This window comes from Plasmodium knowlesi, assembly GCF_000006355.2.
Source record: "Plasmodium knowlesi strain H genome assembly, chromosome: 10".
Classification (NCBI taxonomy): domain Eukaryota; phylum Apicomplexa; class Aconoidasida; order Haemosporida; family Plasmodiidae; genus Plasmodium; species Plasmodium knowlesi.
Genome location: NC_011911.2, coordinates 274371 through 289765, shown reverse-complemented (window position 1 = coordinate 289765; position 15395 = coordinate 274371). Strand labels below are relative to the sequence as shown.

Sequence of the window (15395 nt, the reverse complement as noted above, 5' to 3'; positions counted from 1 at the left end):
TTGTGAGTTTATACCGAAACAAAAAGTACAAAAAAAAAAATATATAACAGGAAAAAAAAAATGACAAAAAAAAAATAATAAAAGAAGTTTAAAAATAAAATAAGGAATAACATGAATATCCCAACTTATTATATGTGTATATCACATAATTAAAAAAGGACAAAAAGGGGTATGAAACCAATATTTCTTCTTCCCAAAACATTTTACACTCCAAGCATATATATTTTTCCCTTATCACGACACTAAGTCAAAATTATTTATGTGCGTTTGTCTGTTCTGTATAATGAAATGATCTAACTATAACACATTATCAATGAAGGTTTTCATTCATTTCACATCCGTCAAACAAACGTCTTAATTTTCACAAAGTGAAACTTTTAATTTATATCCTAAATCCTAAAACCTTAAACCTTGAACCATGAAATCATAAACCCTGAACACTGAAAACCTAAACCCTGAACCATGAAATCATAAACCCTGAACCATGAAACCATAAACCCTGAACCGTGAACCCTGAAACCATAAAACCTGAACATTGAACCTTAAACCAGTAACCCGGAACCTAAATTTGGAACACTTTCCATAGAAACCCCTTCCTTAGGAACCTGTTCTTCTTCCATAAATTCCGATCCCATGAATTCTTGAACCAAAAGTTCCAGAAAATCCTTCTGGTTCAATTGTGTGTCCTCTTTTTGACATTCATCCAACACTTCAAAATGAATTTCAATAATGGTGCGGCGATTCACACCACCAGAACGTTTCGTTCTCGTTGGAGCAGAACGAGGTTTTCGTTCCTTCACCAATCGATATTCATGTGAACTATCTTGTTGCACATGATCAAGGACTTGTTCTTGTATCGATGAACCAGGAATTTCAGTAGGAGATCTTCTGAAACGTGGTCCTCCTTTACCAAGGGGACCAAAATACTACAAGAAAAAAAAAAAAAAAAAAATGAGAGGATATTTTTGCTGAAGATTGTGAAATGTTATTTTTACACATTTATTTTATTTTATTTCTTTTTTTCCTTTTAAGCATTAAAAAAAATTTTTTTTCTTTTTTTTTTTTTTTATTCCTTTTAACCATTGAAAAAATATTTTATTTTTTATTTATTTATTTTTATCTTACTTTCCAAAGATAATAAGCCATAGCAGAAAGACCAATGGAGACAGGAGCCAAAGGAAGAAAAGGGGTAAGGAGATCCGTAAGAAGGATGGGACAGACTGTATTCTCTAATGTTTGTTGCATATGTTCTTTGTTCTTTGGTTCTGTGAACAATTTATTAACTTTTTTTTCTATATCGTCATTGCCAATTTTGCAACCGTCATAACCTTGGTTTTCCATGCACACAAAACAAGAATTATTACCATTAGTACCTTTGCATTGAGATGATGTATTCTCCATAATGTCTTTACTTTTGCTAAAAGCGTGATTTATGCCCTCTTCTACGCTACATTTAGGATGTACCCTATAATCTTTTTGTTTTTTTGCCATTACTTTTAATTGTTTTGCATATTCTTTAAGAAATAAACAACCCATCGTTTGTTCAAACGATGGGCCCTTAAACTGGCCCGTCTGGTGGCCATTACCATGGGTATAAATGTGCTTTAATCCTGCAGCAAAAAGCAAGCAAGCTGCTTTATTTGTTTTGCCTTCTTTATGGCCATTATCCCAATTGTTGTTCTTACAGTATGTGGTAACTTCCGGTTTAGTCTGACCATCCGTCATATTTTTTAGAAGTAGTGCTAATTCATTATTGATGTCTTCTTTCAGGGCATCCTAAACATAGAACAAAAAAAAAAAAGAAAGTAAGAGAAAAAAAAATATATATATACATATATACATATTTACACATATACATATACATACATATATACATATGCACATACATATACATATATATGTGTATGTATATATATGTAGTTGTCTAGCGCCCCTTACCCAAGTGGGGTTTACATTTTTTTTTTTTATCGAGTTCCATTTCTTTGCTGCGCATTGGATTTGAGTACAGAAAGAGTTCTTCATGTTAGTGATAGTAGATAAGGTGGTCGTTATGTTGGATTTAATGGAGTTGGACTGAGATTGGGATTGGTCGTTGTCTTCGAGGAGTTTTTTCATTTGATCTTGGGCTTTTATTGCGTCAGTTGCCTTAGTTTTGCAATTTCCATTTGGTGGCTTGGTTGCCACCAGAGCGTCTTCGACGCTCAGCTGGCAACTGTCAGAAAAATTTTCTTCCCTTTTACAAACAAAACAATCTTTATTAGTACCACTACCACTAACAACAGAGGTCGGACATGAAGAATTTTTATTATTTTCATCATTCCATTTATTAAACATTTGTGTTATTTTGTCCTTACCAATGGGACATTTCTCTTTCGTCATGTCCCTTATTTTATCAGCGTACATGTTAAGAGCAATACAACCAACTGTTCTTTCGAACAGTTGGTTTTTTTGATCATTAGGCTGAATCTCCTTAAGGTGTTGTAGTCCTGCTGTGATATGATTACAAGCTTTTCTTTCAACACTATCAGGATTATTATCACCAAAATCTTTACATGGATCATTCTTGTTCGTTGCATTCTTATTTCCATTCTGAGCGATTTGTTCGAACATCTTCTGCAATGTTTTCTTAACAGCCTTATCCCAGAACTCACACTGTAAGTGAAAAAAAAAGAAAAAAGGTTATATATATGTAACTGGTTGTGTAGTATCCGATCCTTGTCTGCGAGGAGTTTTCCCTGTCCCCCCCTTACTCAACTGAAGCTAACCCCGGAACCTAAATCCTAAATCCTGAAACCTTATTATAACACCCTTACCACCTTATTCTAACACCCTTACCACCTTATTCTAACACCCTTACCACCTTATTCTAACACCCTAACCACCTTATTCTAACACCCCAGCAGCCTTATTCTAACACCCCTGCAACCTTATTCTAATACCCCTACAACCTTATTCTAACACCCCAACAACCTTATTCTAACATCCCTACAACCTTCATCCTAAACCCGGAATCTGAATATTTTTTTTTTTTTTTTTTTTTCTTCTATCCTTCAGTGTTGTGGTAGGTTGTAGTAATACTTACCCAATCCTTCTTCGTACCATTCGTCCCTGTCCTGTTGTTTTGGAACCATTTGGGTGCAGCACATTTGAGTTGGTCACATAAAGATTCGGTTAGGTTTATGTCGTTCATGGTGGTAGTTAAAGTGCTGTTCTTGACCATGTCTTGAACTTTGGTTTTTGCATATTCCGTTCCATTTGTGTTAATCTTCACGTTGCAATTTTCATATTCGTTATCCTCCCATTTACATTCAATGCACGGGCTATTTCCCGTGCATTCACCATTAGTAATTGGATTCCATGAACCAAAAGCTTTTTTTATTCCAGATTCGATAACACATTTTGATTGGCTTTGCATTTGTTTTGCATATTCCTTAAGGAGTAAACAACCCATCGTTTGTCTCAACGATGGGTTGGTCAGAATGGTGTAGCTACTGTCGTTGGAATGTGAACTCAGCTTGAGTTTGTTGAAACCTGCTGTAAGATGTTGGCATGCCCTCTTTTCTGGGTCGGTGGGTTGTCTACCAGGGGAACCTGCGGAGACATTATCATCCATTGTATTACAATGAGTTCCGTTGCCGTTTTTGCCATTTGTGCTCATTTCTGTGGACAGTTCGTCCCACAGTTTGCCAACATCACCAGTCTTTGTCCAGAATTCGTTCTATGAGTGGAAAAAGTATATATATATATATATATGCATATGCATATACATACATGTATATATACATATGTATGTATACATATATACATATATGTATATACACTTATAAGTACATATGTATGCACATGTATATTTGTATATGTGTATACACCTTCTTTCCTGCCTCTATATTCTACTTACGTTTTTTCCTAACGTCTGCTGTGCTTTAACTCGAGCCTCTATACATTGGAGACGATTACAGAATGGTGCTCTCGTTTGGTCTGTTTTAGTTATTGCGTAGAGGGTTCCATTGACGTTGGTTCTATAGTCATTGTGTTCGAGTATTTTTTCCAATTTGGTCTTCACATTGACATTCTCTGTGCCAATAGTGCAATCGCCGTTATTGATGTCTTCGTCTAATTTGCACTCAATACAAGGTTGCTTTGTGCAATTTAATTTAATTTCATTCCATGCTTTAGTTGCGGCGTCTACTCCTGGTTGTATGTCACAAATTTTGCTCCTTTTTTTCATTTCTTTTACAACAGTCTTTAACATTAAGCAAGAGAGGACTTGCTGAATGTCTTGGTGGTCGAAGGGGTTTTTACTTTTCCGAGGTAACCCATTCTGCGTGCTATATTCATGCTGAATACTTGAAATATGTTGCAGCCCTGCTGCAACCATCTTGCATGCGGCTTCATTAGCATCCCTTGCTGCGCCGGCTTCCCATCCGGCGCTGTTATTGCCGTTGCAGTGCTTCGCAACAGCGGCCTGCTTCGTAGTGTTCCTCATGTCTTCCAGCAGTGCTTTTAACTCTGCTTCAAAGTCACCCTTCACGTCATCCTAAACATAAAACGGGAATTATATATATATATACATATGTATACATATATACATATGTACATTTATACATATATACATATATATATACATATACATATATATACATGTATACGTATATACATATTTACATATGTACATATATACATATACATGCATATATATGTATATATGTAGTTGTCTACCGCGCCTTACCCAAGATGGTGGTTTTCCGTTTGAGATTCCTTTATTCCTTTCTCCCCATTTTTCTGCTACACATTTAAGTTGTGCACATAAGGTGCCACTCTCGGTACATGGTTTACCTGAAATGGGAAGAAGGAAGGAAAGGAATGATGATGAATTGTTTATTGAAAGAGGATGGTGGTGGTTGTTGTTGTTGTGTTGATATTAGACTGGTTTGATGGCGATGATGGTGTTGATATTAGACTGGTTTGATGGCGATGGTGGTGGTGATATTAGACTGGTTTGATGGCGATGGTGGTGGTGATGATGTGAAGTGGTAGTGCCGGAATTTTGAAGTAGGATTGTGGTTGTGTTTGTGTTGGCGGTGGTGTCTACTTACATATGTCCTTCACAGCTTGATCCTGAATTTTTTCCATTTCTGCCTTTCCGTCCTTGTTGAGCACGTCATCTACTTTGTCTTTTAACATCGTTACTTGCACTGTGGTGCTATTTTCTTTAATTCTGCAATTTCTATATTCCGTAAACCTCGGACACGTAAAACATTTATTAGGTTCCTTGCAGGCGTCACCTATATTCATAATTTTTTCACTATTCTCAAATGCCTTGTTTATCCCTTCCAGTACACTCCTTTCCTCTTTACACGGAAGTTTTTCCTTCATTTCATCTGCCATGGCATTTAATAAAACACATTGCATCGTTCTTTTGAACGATGCATCGACCGGGTCGTTGCCGTTGGCATTGTCTTGGATGTCGTAGAGACTTTTTAATCCTGCTGCTATAAGGAGGCAAGCCTCCTTATCTACTTCTTTGTTGCCCACTTTCGGAATGTCATTGCAGTAGGATTGAATATCCGTTCTCTTCGTTTTAATTCCATCCCCAAGCTTCGTGAGTTGCTCTTTAACTTCTGTCCACACATCCTCCTATAAGTATATATATATATATATATATATATATATATATATATATATATACATACATACATATGTACACATACATATATGTATACATATACACACATATGTATATAAGTACATGCGTACATGTATATGTATGTATATATATGTACATACATAAGTATATACATACGTATATATATATATGTATACATATATATGTAAGTGTATATGTATGTTTATGTCTGCATATGTGTAATGGTTATGTCCTTACCCAAGTACGTTTCTGACCATTATTCTGTTGGATCCATCTGTTAGATACACATTGGAAGCGTTGACATAGACTCTCTTTTTTATTTACTTCCATTGCCATGTCCATTATTTTGTCGTTTTCGTCATTGACAAACTTTTCCAATTTGGTCTTTGCAGTCTCCGTTGAGCCAGTTGTACTACTATTTATGGTAATTTTCTGAAGGCAACTGTCCAATATGTTGTCTTTTTCATTCCATTGGCAAGGGACACATTGTCCCTTGCCAACACCTTTACAAGAAGTTGCTTTCTTACTAGGGTCCTTCCATAACTGGAAAGCTTTATCTATCCCCTTCTCAATATTACAAATTGCCTTCTCTTTCATATGTTTTGCATATAAATGAAGTAAGGAACAACCCATCGTTTGTCTAAACGATGGGTTGTTCTTTAAGACGTCGTCTGTCGAACTATTATACAATTTATGTAAGCCGGCATGCAAAAAATTGCATGCCGTCTTTTCAGAATGAGTTGCTTCGCCATTGTCAGTCGTATTACAATCTCCATTCCCTGTTCCTCCATTTGTTTTCATTGCTGTGGACAGTTCTGTCCACAACTTCTGTACCTCCGTGTTCCAAAATTCATCCTACAATTAAAGAATATATATATATATATATATGCATACGTACATACACATATATATGTAAGTATATATATGTATATACATATATATACATACATGTGCATATATATATGTGTATACATATATATATGTATACATATGTAAGTGCATATGTATATGTATACATGTACGTATATATGTATATATGTATATATACTGGTATGTATTTGTATATATGTAAGCGTATATGTATGTATACATGTACGTATATATGTATATATGTAATTGTCATTCCTTACCACCCAAGCAGGTGGTGTGTGTCCACTTACCTGTCCATTCTTCTGGTTCTTATACCAATTCAATGTACAATTTACTCGTTCACATAACTTATTTTCTTTATTGAAGGTAGCCAAGGTTTTTTGTACTTCCGTATCCTGCGTTTTTTTGTTGGTGTTGAGCATTGATTCCACTTTAGACTTTACTTTGTCATCTGTGTTTTTGCCAATGGGGCAATCATTAAGTTTGTCATAGTCGTCAAGGTTGCAAACAATACAAGGTTCCTTATTCCTGCAATATTTTTCTTTAATGGTGTTTGCTGCGCTAAAAGCTCTTGTTATGCCAGGTTGTATGTCACAATATCCTTTTTGCTTTGCTTGTTCTTTTAATTTTTCAGCATAAGCTTTTAACATAAGACAATTTATAATTTGATCAGACAATTTGTGTTTGCCCTTTGAATTTTGGTACACAATATCTAATTTAGCTGTAATGTGTTTGCATGCTGCTTCGTTTGCACTATCTAGGGAAGCGTTCTTGCAATGGGCACCTCCGGTGCCACCATCACTAGCAGCCGCCGAATTAAAGAGATTGCCCAATTCGCCGTTGACATAATTGTTCCAGAAATTATCCTATATAGAAAAGGAAAAGGCAGTGTATATATATATACATATATATATACATATACATATATGTACTTATATGTATGTATATGTATATATAGGCAGTCTTTCCCATGCTTACGCTGTTGCTGCTGCCGCCCTGGTTTTCCTTCAATTCCCAATGTTTTTGTGCACATTGCAAGCGCTGGCAAAATGTTTTTTTGCTGTTGTCTTTCATGCATTCCTCAGCTGTAAAAAAAAAAAAGGGGAAGTTCATGGGATGATGACGCGGTATAAAATGTTGGATTAGTGAATGATGTGGTATAGGATGGGAAAATGTAGAAAGAGGAATAATGAGGAATGATGTAAGAAAGGGAAGGTGTCTAAGAAATGAGAAGGATGGAAAAAAGAGGAAGGGGGGAAGGGGAAGGGAAATCCCTTCCCCTTCCCTCCTTCCTATATTCCATTCCCCTATCCCCCTCCTTTAAACATAAGCTCCCTTCCTTCCCTTAGACAAAACATTTCCTTCCCTTTCCTTTAAACAAAATATTCCCTTCCCCTCCCCCCGTACTTACTCAGTTTTTCTTTAGTTGCGTCCTTTATCTTCTGCGTCAAGGAACTTACGTCAATTTTACCATCTTTATCCAGTGTTAGATTCGAAAAGATGCTGTCCAATTTGTCCTGCTCCAAAATGAACTGATCTCCTGTTAGAATGTCCCCCATGTTCGCACCACCAATATTATTTTGAGTGTTGTCATTTTCCTTCATTCGTGAGAAGAATACCATACTGTCTTTATTCTTCTGTAAATTTTCTTTTCGCGTTGCCTCGTGATCCGGTTTTCCTACGGCCCGGTTTCCCTTATAGCAGCGCTGTATCATCCTGCTCCACAGCTGCCCCCCCACCCTCCACTTTCCCTGCCATCCCTTCCCCCTATCTCCACTAACCCACTCCTTGATTGTATTATGGAGAACTGATTTACCCAGGAGTAAAGCATTGAGGTCCATTCCTTCGCAGTTGTTGAACCTTACCTTCTGGTCCCCATGCTTCTTCCTCACTTTTACCATTATTTCCTTTTCAATCTTCTCTACAACTTCTGTCAGTTTACAATGATCTCCATAAATTGTAGACAAGGCAACAGTGCCAACAATACAGCGACGATAGGCATCAGCGCCCGCAACAGATTCATAGACAGGGTCCACATCGTCCGACGTTCCTTCGCCGTGAACCTTTACCCTCGCTGTCTCTATTCCACTCATGAAATATTTTATTTCTAATACAGCGTTACATAACAATTCCATATATGGCGGCCAGAACGGCGACTTCGGCCCTCCCGGCCATTCCACGGTATCCTTGCTGCAGAAATTCGCTATTTCATTTGCCTCCTGCTTCGTTAACCACTCCTTTAATTTTTCCCATGTTTCCTCCAAATTCTTACGCATCGCTTCCTACACAGAAAAAAAAAAAAATATATTACATATACATTTGCTCCAGCAAATATATATATTCATATATTCATAACAGCTGAATCCGACCAACTCCTATGTTCCTCCAATCTTTATATTCTTTTTCTTTTTTCCCTCCTTTCTTATAATTCCTTTCCCCTGTCCCGTTTCCATTATCGCATAGGACATCGTTTCCAGTTGCCCCCACTATACAATTTCCCTCGCATAAGGTTAGTGTGCTGTATCCGGTTTCTGTGCCATCCGGTTAGCGTACAGTATCCCGTTCACAGTTTCCGATTTTTGTGCCAACCAGTTCCCACTATCCGGTCCATGTCATATCCCGTCTTTGTCTTCGAGGAGTTTTACCTTCCCCTCCCGGGAGGGATGCTGGGATGCTCCCCTGCCATCCGGTTCATACCATCCGCTTACTACCATCCGGATCCTACCATCCGGTTACTACCATCCGGATCCTACCATCCAGTTACTACCATCCGGATCCTACCATCCGGCTACTACCATCCGGTTCATACCATCCGGTTCATACCATCCGGTTCATACCATCCGGTCTCTACCATCCGGTTTCTACCATCCGGTTTCTACCGTCCCGTTTCTGCCATCCGGTTTCCACCATCCGGTTCCCACCATCCAGTCACCACCATCCGGTTCCCATCATCCAGTCACCACCATCCGGTTCATACCATCCGGTTCATACCATCCGGTTACTACCATCCACTTCCAACCATCCGGTTCATACCATCCGGTTACTAGCATCCAGTTGCTGTGTCCTATCGGGTCTTTGTCTGCGAGGAGTTTTACCTACCCCTCCCGGGAGGGATGCTGGGATGCTTCCCTGCCATCCGGTTCATACCATCCGGTCCCTATTGTCCGGTTCATACCATCCGGTTCATACCATCCGGTTCATACCATCCTACTCATACCATCCGGTTCGTACCATCCGGTTTCTACCATCCACTTCCCAACATCCTGCTCCCACCATCCGGTTAACACCATCCGGTTTCTACCATCGGGTCCATACAATCCGGTTCATACCATCCGATCCATACGATCCAGTTCCTACCATCCAGTTTCCACCATCCAGTTTCCACCATCCTGTACCCACCATCCTGTACCCACCATCCTGTACCCACCATCCTGTACCCACCATCCTGTACCCACCATCCTGTACCCACCATCCTGTACCCACCATCCTGTACCCACCATCCTGTACCCACCATCCTGTACCCACCATCCTGTACCCACCATCCTGTACCCACCATCCTGTACCCACCATCCGGTTCCTACCATCCGGTTCCTACCATCCGGTTACTACCACCCGGATTCTACCATCCGGTTACTACCACCCGGATTCTACCATCCGGTTACTACCATCCAGTTCCCATTATCCAGTTCCCACCGTCCAGTCCCCACCGTCCAGTCCCCACCGTCCAGTCCCCACCATCCAGTTCATACCATCGGGTTAGTATGTAGTATACGGTTTCTGTCTGCGAGGAGTTTTTCCCTACCCCTCCCGGGAGGGATGCTGGGATGCTTCCCTGCCATCCGGTCACTACCATCCGCTTCCTACCATCCAGTTCCCACCATCCGGTTCATACCATCCTGTCTCTACCATCCGGTTACTACCATCAGGCCAACATGTCGTATCCGGTTTTTCGTCTTCGAGGAGTTTTTTCCTACCCCCCCCGGAAGGGATGCTGGGATGCGTCCCTGCCATCCGGCTCCTACCATCCGGTTCCTACCATCCGATTCCTACCATCCGGTCTCTACCATCCGCTTCCTACCATCCAGTTCCTACCATCCGGTTCATACTATCCGGTTAATACCATCCGGTCACTACCATCCAGTTCCCACCTTACGGTTACTACCATCCAGTTCCCATCATCCAGTTCCCACGATCCGTTCACTGCCATCCGCTTACTGCCATTCGGTTCATACCATCCGATTCGTACCGTCCGCTTCATACTATCCTGTTCATACAATCCGGTTCATACCATCCGGTTAATACAATCCGCTTTCCTACCATCCAGTCTCCACAATCCACTTCCCACCATCCGGTTGTTATGTCGTATCCGGTCCTTGTCTTCGACGAGTTTTACCTACCCCTCCCGGGAGGGATGCTGGGATGCTTCCCTGCCATCCGGTTCATACCATCCAGTTCCGACCATCCACTTCCCACCATCCAATCTCCACCATCCAGTTCGCACCATCCAGTCTCCACCATCCAGTTCCCACCATCCAGTTCTCACCATCCCGTTCCCACCATCCAGTTCCCACCATCCGGTTCCTACCACCCACATCCCACCATCCGCTTACTACCATCCGGTTCATACCATCCACTTCCCACCATCCAGTTCCTACCATCCAGTTCCTACCATCTAGTTTCCACCATCCGGTTCTTACGATCCGGTTCCTACCATCCGGTTTATACCATCCAGTTCCCACCATCCACTTCCCACCATCCAGTTCACACCATCCAGTCTCCACCATCCAGTCTCCACCATCCGGTCTCCACCCTCCAGTTCATACCATCCGGTTCATACCATCCGGTTCATACCATCCGGTTCATACCATCCAGTTCATACCATCCGGTTCATACCATCCGGTTCATACCATCCGGTTTATACCATCCGGTTTATACCATCCGGTTCATACCATCCGGTTCATACCAACCGGTTCATACCATCCGGTTTATACCATTCGGTTCCCACCACCCGGTACATACCGTCGGATTCGTACCATCCAGTTCCTACCATCCAGTCTCCACCATCCAGTTTCCCACCATCCAGTTCCTACCATCCCGTTCCTACCATCCCGTTCCTACCATCCGGTTCATGCCATCCGCGCACTATCATCCGGTTATTACCATCCGGTTGGTGTATACTATCCGGTCTTTGTCTGCGAGGAGTTTTACCTACCCCTCCCGGGAGGGATGCTGGGATGCGTCCCTGCCATCCGGTTCATACCATCCAGGTTCATACCATCCAGTTCATACCATCCGGTTCCTACCATCCGGTTCCTACCATCCGGTTTCCGTACCATCCGGCTTCCCTACCATCCGGTTCGTACCATCCTCTTCATACCATGCGGTTAGTGTGTAGTATCCGGTTCATATCATCCAGTTCATACCATCCGGTTCATACCATCCTGTTCATACCATCCGGGACATACCATCCGGTCCATAGCATCCGGTTCATACCGTCCTCTTTGTACCATCCAGTTTCTACCATCCGGTTCATACCATCCGGTTCATACCATCCGCTTCATACTATTCGCCTCATACCATCCGGTTCATGCCATCCAGTCTCCACCATCCGGTTCGTACCATCCGATCTATACCATCCAGTCTCCACCATCCAGTTCATACAATCCCGTTCGTACCATCCGGTACCTAACATCCCATACCTACCATCCGGTTCCTACCATCCGGTTGGTGTATAGTATCCGGTCTTTGTCTTCGAGGAGTTTTACCTACCCCTCCCGGGAGGGATGCTGGGATGCGTCCCTGCCATCCGGTTAATACCATCCGGTTCATGCCATCCGATTCGTACCATCCGGTTACTACCATCCGGTTCATACCATCCGGTTTCAACCATCCGGTTCATATCATCCCGGTTCATACCATCCGGCCACTACCATCCGGTCTATACCATCCGGCCACTACCATCCGGTCTATACCATCCGGCCACTACCATCCGGTCTATACCATCCGGCCACTACCATCCGGTCTATACCATCCGGTTTATACCATCCGGTTTATACCATCCGGTTTATACCATCCGGTTCATACCATCCGGTTCATACCATCCGGTTAGTGTGTCCTATCCGGTCTTTGTCTACGAGGAGTTTCAACTACCCCTCCCGGGAGGGATGCTGGGATGCGTCCCTGCCATCCGGTTCCTACCATCCGGTTCATACCATCCGGCACATACCATCAGGTTCGTACCATCCGGTCACTACTACCCGGTTCGCGTGTAGTATCCGGCCTTGGTGTTCGAGGAGTTTTACCTACCCCTCCCGGGAGGGATGCTGGGATGCGTCCCTGCCATCCGGTTTCTCCCATCCGGTTTCTACTATCCGGTTCCTACCATCCAGTTTATACCGTCCAGTCTCCACCATCCGGTTCCTGCCATCCGGTTCCTGCCATCCGGTTCCTGCCATCCGGTTCCTACCATCCGGCTCATACCATCCAGTTCCCACCATCCAGTCTCCACCATACGGTCTTTACCATCCAGTTTCTACCATCCAGTCCCCACCATCCAGTTCATACCATCCGGTTCATACCATCCAGTCTCCACCATCCAGTTCCCACCGTCCAGTCCCGACCATCCAGTTCGTACCATCCAGTTTCTACCATCCGCCCCATACCATCCGGTTCATACCATCCGGTCGTTATGTCGTATGCAGGCCCTGTCAGCGAGGAGTTTTTCCTTTCCCCATAAAGTAGCTAAAGCTAACCCCGAAACCTAAGTCCTAAACCCTGAACCTTAAACCCTAAACCCTAAACCCTAAACCCTAAACCCTAAACCCTAAACCCTAAACCCTAAACCCTAAACCCTAAACCCTAAACCCTAAACCCTGAACCCTAAACCCTGAACCCTAAACCCTGAACCCTAAACCCTAAACCCTGAACCCTAAACCCTAAACCCTGAACCCTAAACCCTAAACCCTGAACCCTAAACCCTGAACCCTAAACCCTGAAACCTAAACCCTAAACCTAAACCCTAAACCCTAAACCCTAAACCCTAAACCCTAAACCCTAAACCCTAAACCCTAAACCCTAAACCCTAAACCCTAAACCCTAAACCCTGAACCCTAAACCCTGAACCCTAAACCCTTAACCCTAAACCCTGAACCCTGAACCCTGAAACCCTGAACCTGAACCCCGAACCCTGAACCCTGAACCCTGAACCCTGAACCCTGAACCCTAAACCCTGAAACCCTAAACCTAAACCTCAAACCTAAACCCTAAGACCTAAACCCTAAACCCTAAACCGTGAACCCTAAACCCTTAAACCCTGAACCCTGAACCCTTAACCGTAAACCCTGAACCCTGAACCCTTAACCGTAAACCCTGAACCCTAAAACCTAAACCCTAAATTCTGAACCCTAACCTCCTGAACCCTAAACCCTAAACGCTAAACCCTGAACCCTGAACCCTAAACCTTAAACCCTAAACCCTGAACCCTAAACCCATGAACCCTAAACCCATGAACACTGAAACTTTATTTCTATACCCTGAAATATTCCTTGCCTTATTTCCTTTCTTCTATGACATACTTCCACCGTCCTCTTCTATTTTTTATATATATATATTCGTTTACCTTAAATTTCCCAGGGGTAATCGGTTTGTTCCCATTATTCTTCGCGAGCACCTTGAGCCACTCCCCAAACATGGAAGTGCTGCCTGAACTCTGCTGTAATGTCATCTTTGTTGTTCTGTTCTGTTGTTGCGTTGTGCTGTGGTCTTCGTATTAAAAATTTAAAACGGAAGCCTAAAAAAGAATTATCAAAATAAGGCAACATCCTTTTAAACGTTTCCTTTTTTTTCCTCAAAAAAAGGAAAGATTCTTTCTCCCCCTAAGGTGGCTAAACAGCACCAGGCCATATTATTGTTGTTCTAATAACCGAAGAAATAACCTTCTTAGAGGAAGGAGAAAGAAGTAATCTCTTCTTTTTTTTTCTCTTATGGGAAGGGAAGGAAGGAAGATTTCTTAAGGACGAAAAGAAAAGAAAGTTTTAAAGAGGGAAAAGTAAAGGAAGATTTCTTAAGGGAATAGAAAGAAAAGTAAGGTTCTTTCCTCGGTTATTAGAACAATAATATATGGCCTGGTGTTTTAGCCACCTTAGGGGGAGGAAAAATGTTTTCCTTTTTAAAGGTTTAAAGGGTTGGAAAAGAAAAGAAGGTTTTCAAAGGGAGAAAAGAAAAATGAAGGTTTAAAGGAGGAAAAGAAAAGAAGGTTTTCAAAGGGAGAAAAGAAGAATGAAGGTTTAAAGGAGGAAAAGAAAGAACGTTTAAAGAGTGGAAAAAGAAAAGAAGGTTTTGAAAGGAAGAAAAGAAGGAAGGTTTATAAGGGAGGAAGGAAGCTTTAAAGGGAAGGAAAGAAAGTTTAAAGTGAAGGAAAAGAAGGTTTTAAAGGGAAGGAAAAGAAAGAAGATTTCTTAAGGGAAGAAGAAGATTTAAAGGGGGAAGAAAAAGAAGGTTTTAAAGAGGGAAAAGAAGAAAGTTTAAAGGGAACAGAAAGAAGGTTTCAAGCGAAGGAAGGTTTTGTTTAAGGAAGGGATGAAAAAGAAGGATTCTTAAGGGAAGGGAATGAAGGAAGGTTTAAGAAGGAGGGAAAAAAGAAAGGGAGATTTTTTAATGGAGAAAGGGAAAAGAGGTTTTCTTAAGGAGAAAAAGAGAAGTAAGTTTTTAAAGGGAAGAAAAAGAATAAAGAAGTTTTTAAAGGGGAAAAAGAAGAAGGTTTCTTAAAGGGAAGAAAAAGAATAAAGAAGTTTTTAAAGGAGAAAAAGAAGAAGGTTTCTTAAAGGAGGAAAAAGAAAGAAGGTTTAAAGGAGGAAAAAAGAAAGAAGGTTTTCAAAGG

At 41.6% G+C, this 15395-nt stretch overlaps 1 protein-coding gene across 1 annotated transcript; it reads right to left on the bottom strand.

Moving 5' to 3' along the window:
• Positions 1-542: 542 nt before the first annotated feature.
• On the bottom strand, positions 543-14240 carry PKNH_1006100 (SICAvar, type I; the record flags this gene model as incomplete). Its single annotated transcript, XM_039114094.1, has 12 exons — positions 543-926; positions 1126-1776; positions 1939-2652; positions 3083-3718; positions 3899-4537; positions 4730-4836; positions 5097-5637; positions 5885-6502; positions 6808-7383; positions 7496-7602; positions 7929-8799; positions 14136-14240. The coding sequence occupies 12 exons, from the start codon at positions 14238-14240 to the stop codon at positions 543-545; spliced, it is 5949 nt and encodes a 1982-aa protein (XP_038969714.1).
• Positions 14241-15395: the final 1155 nt, after the last annotated feature.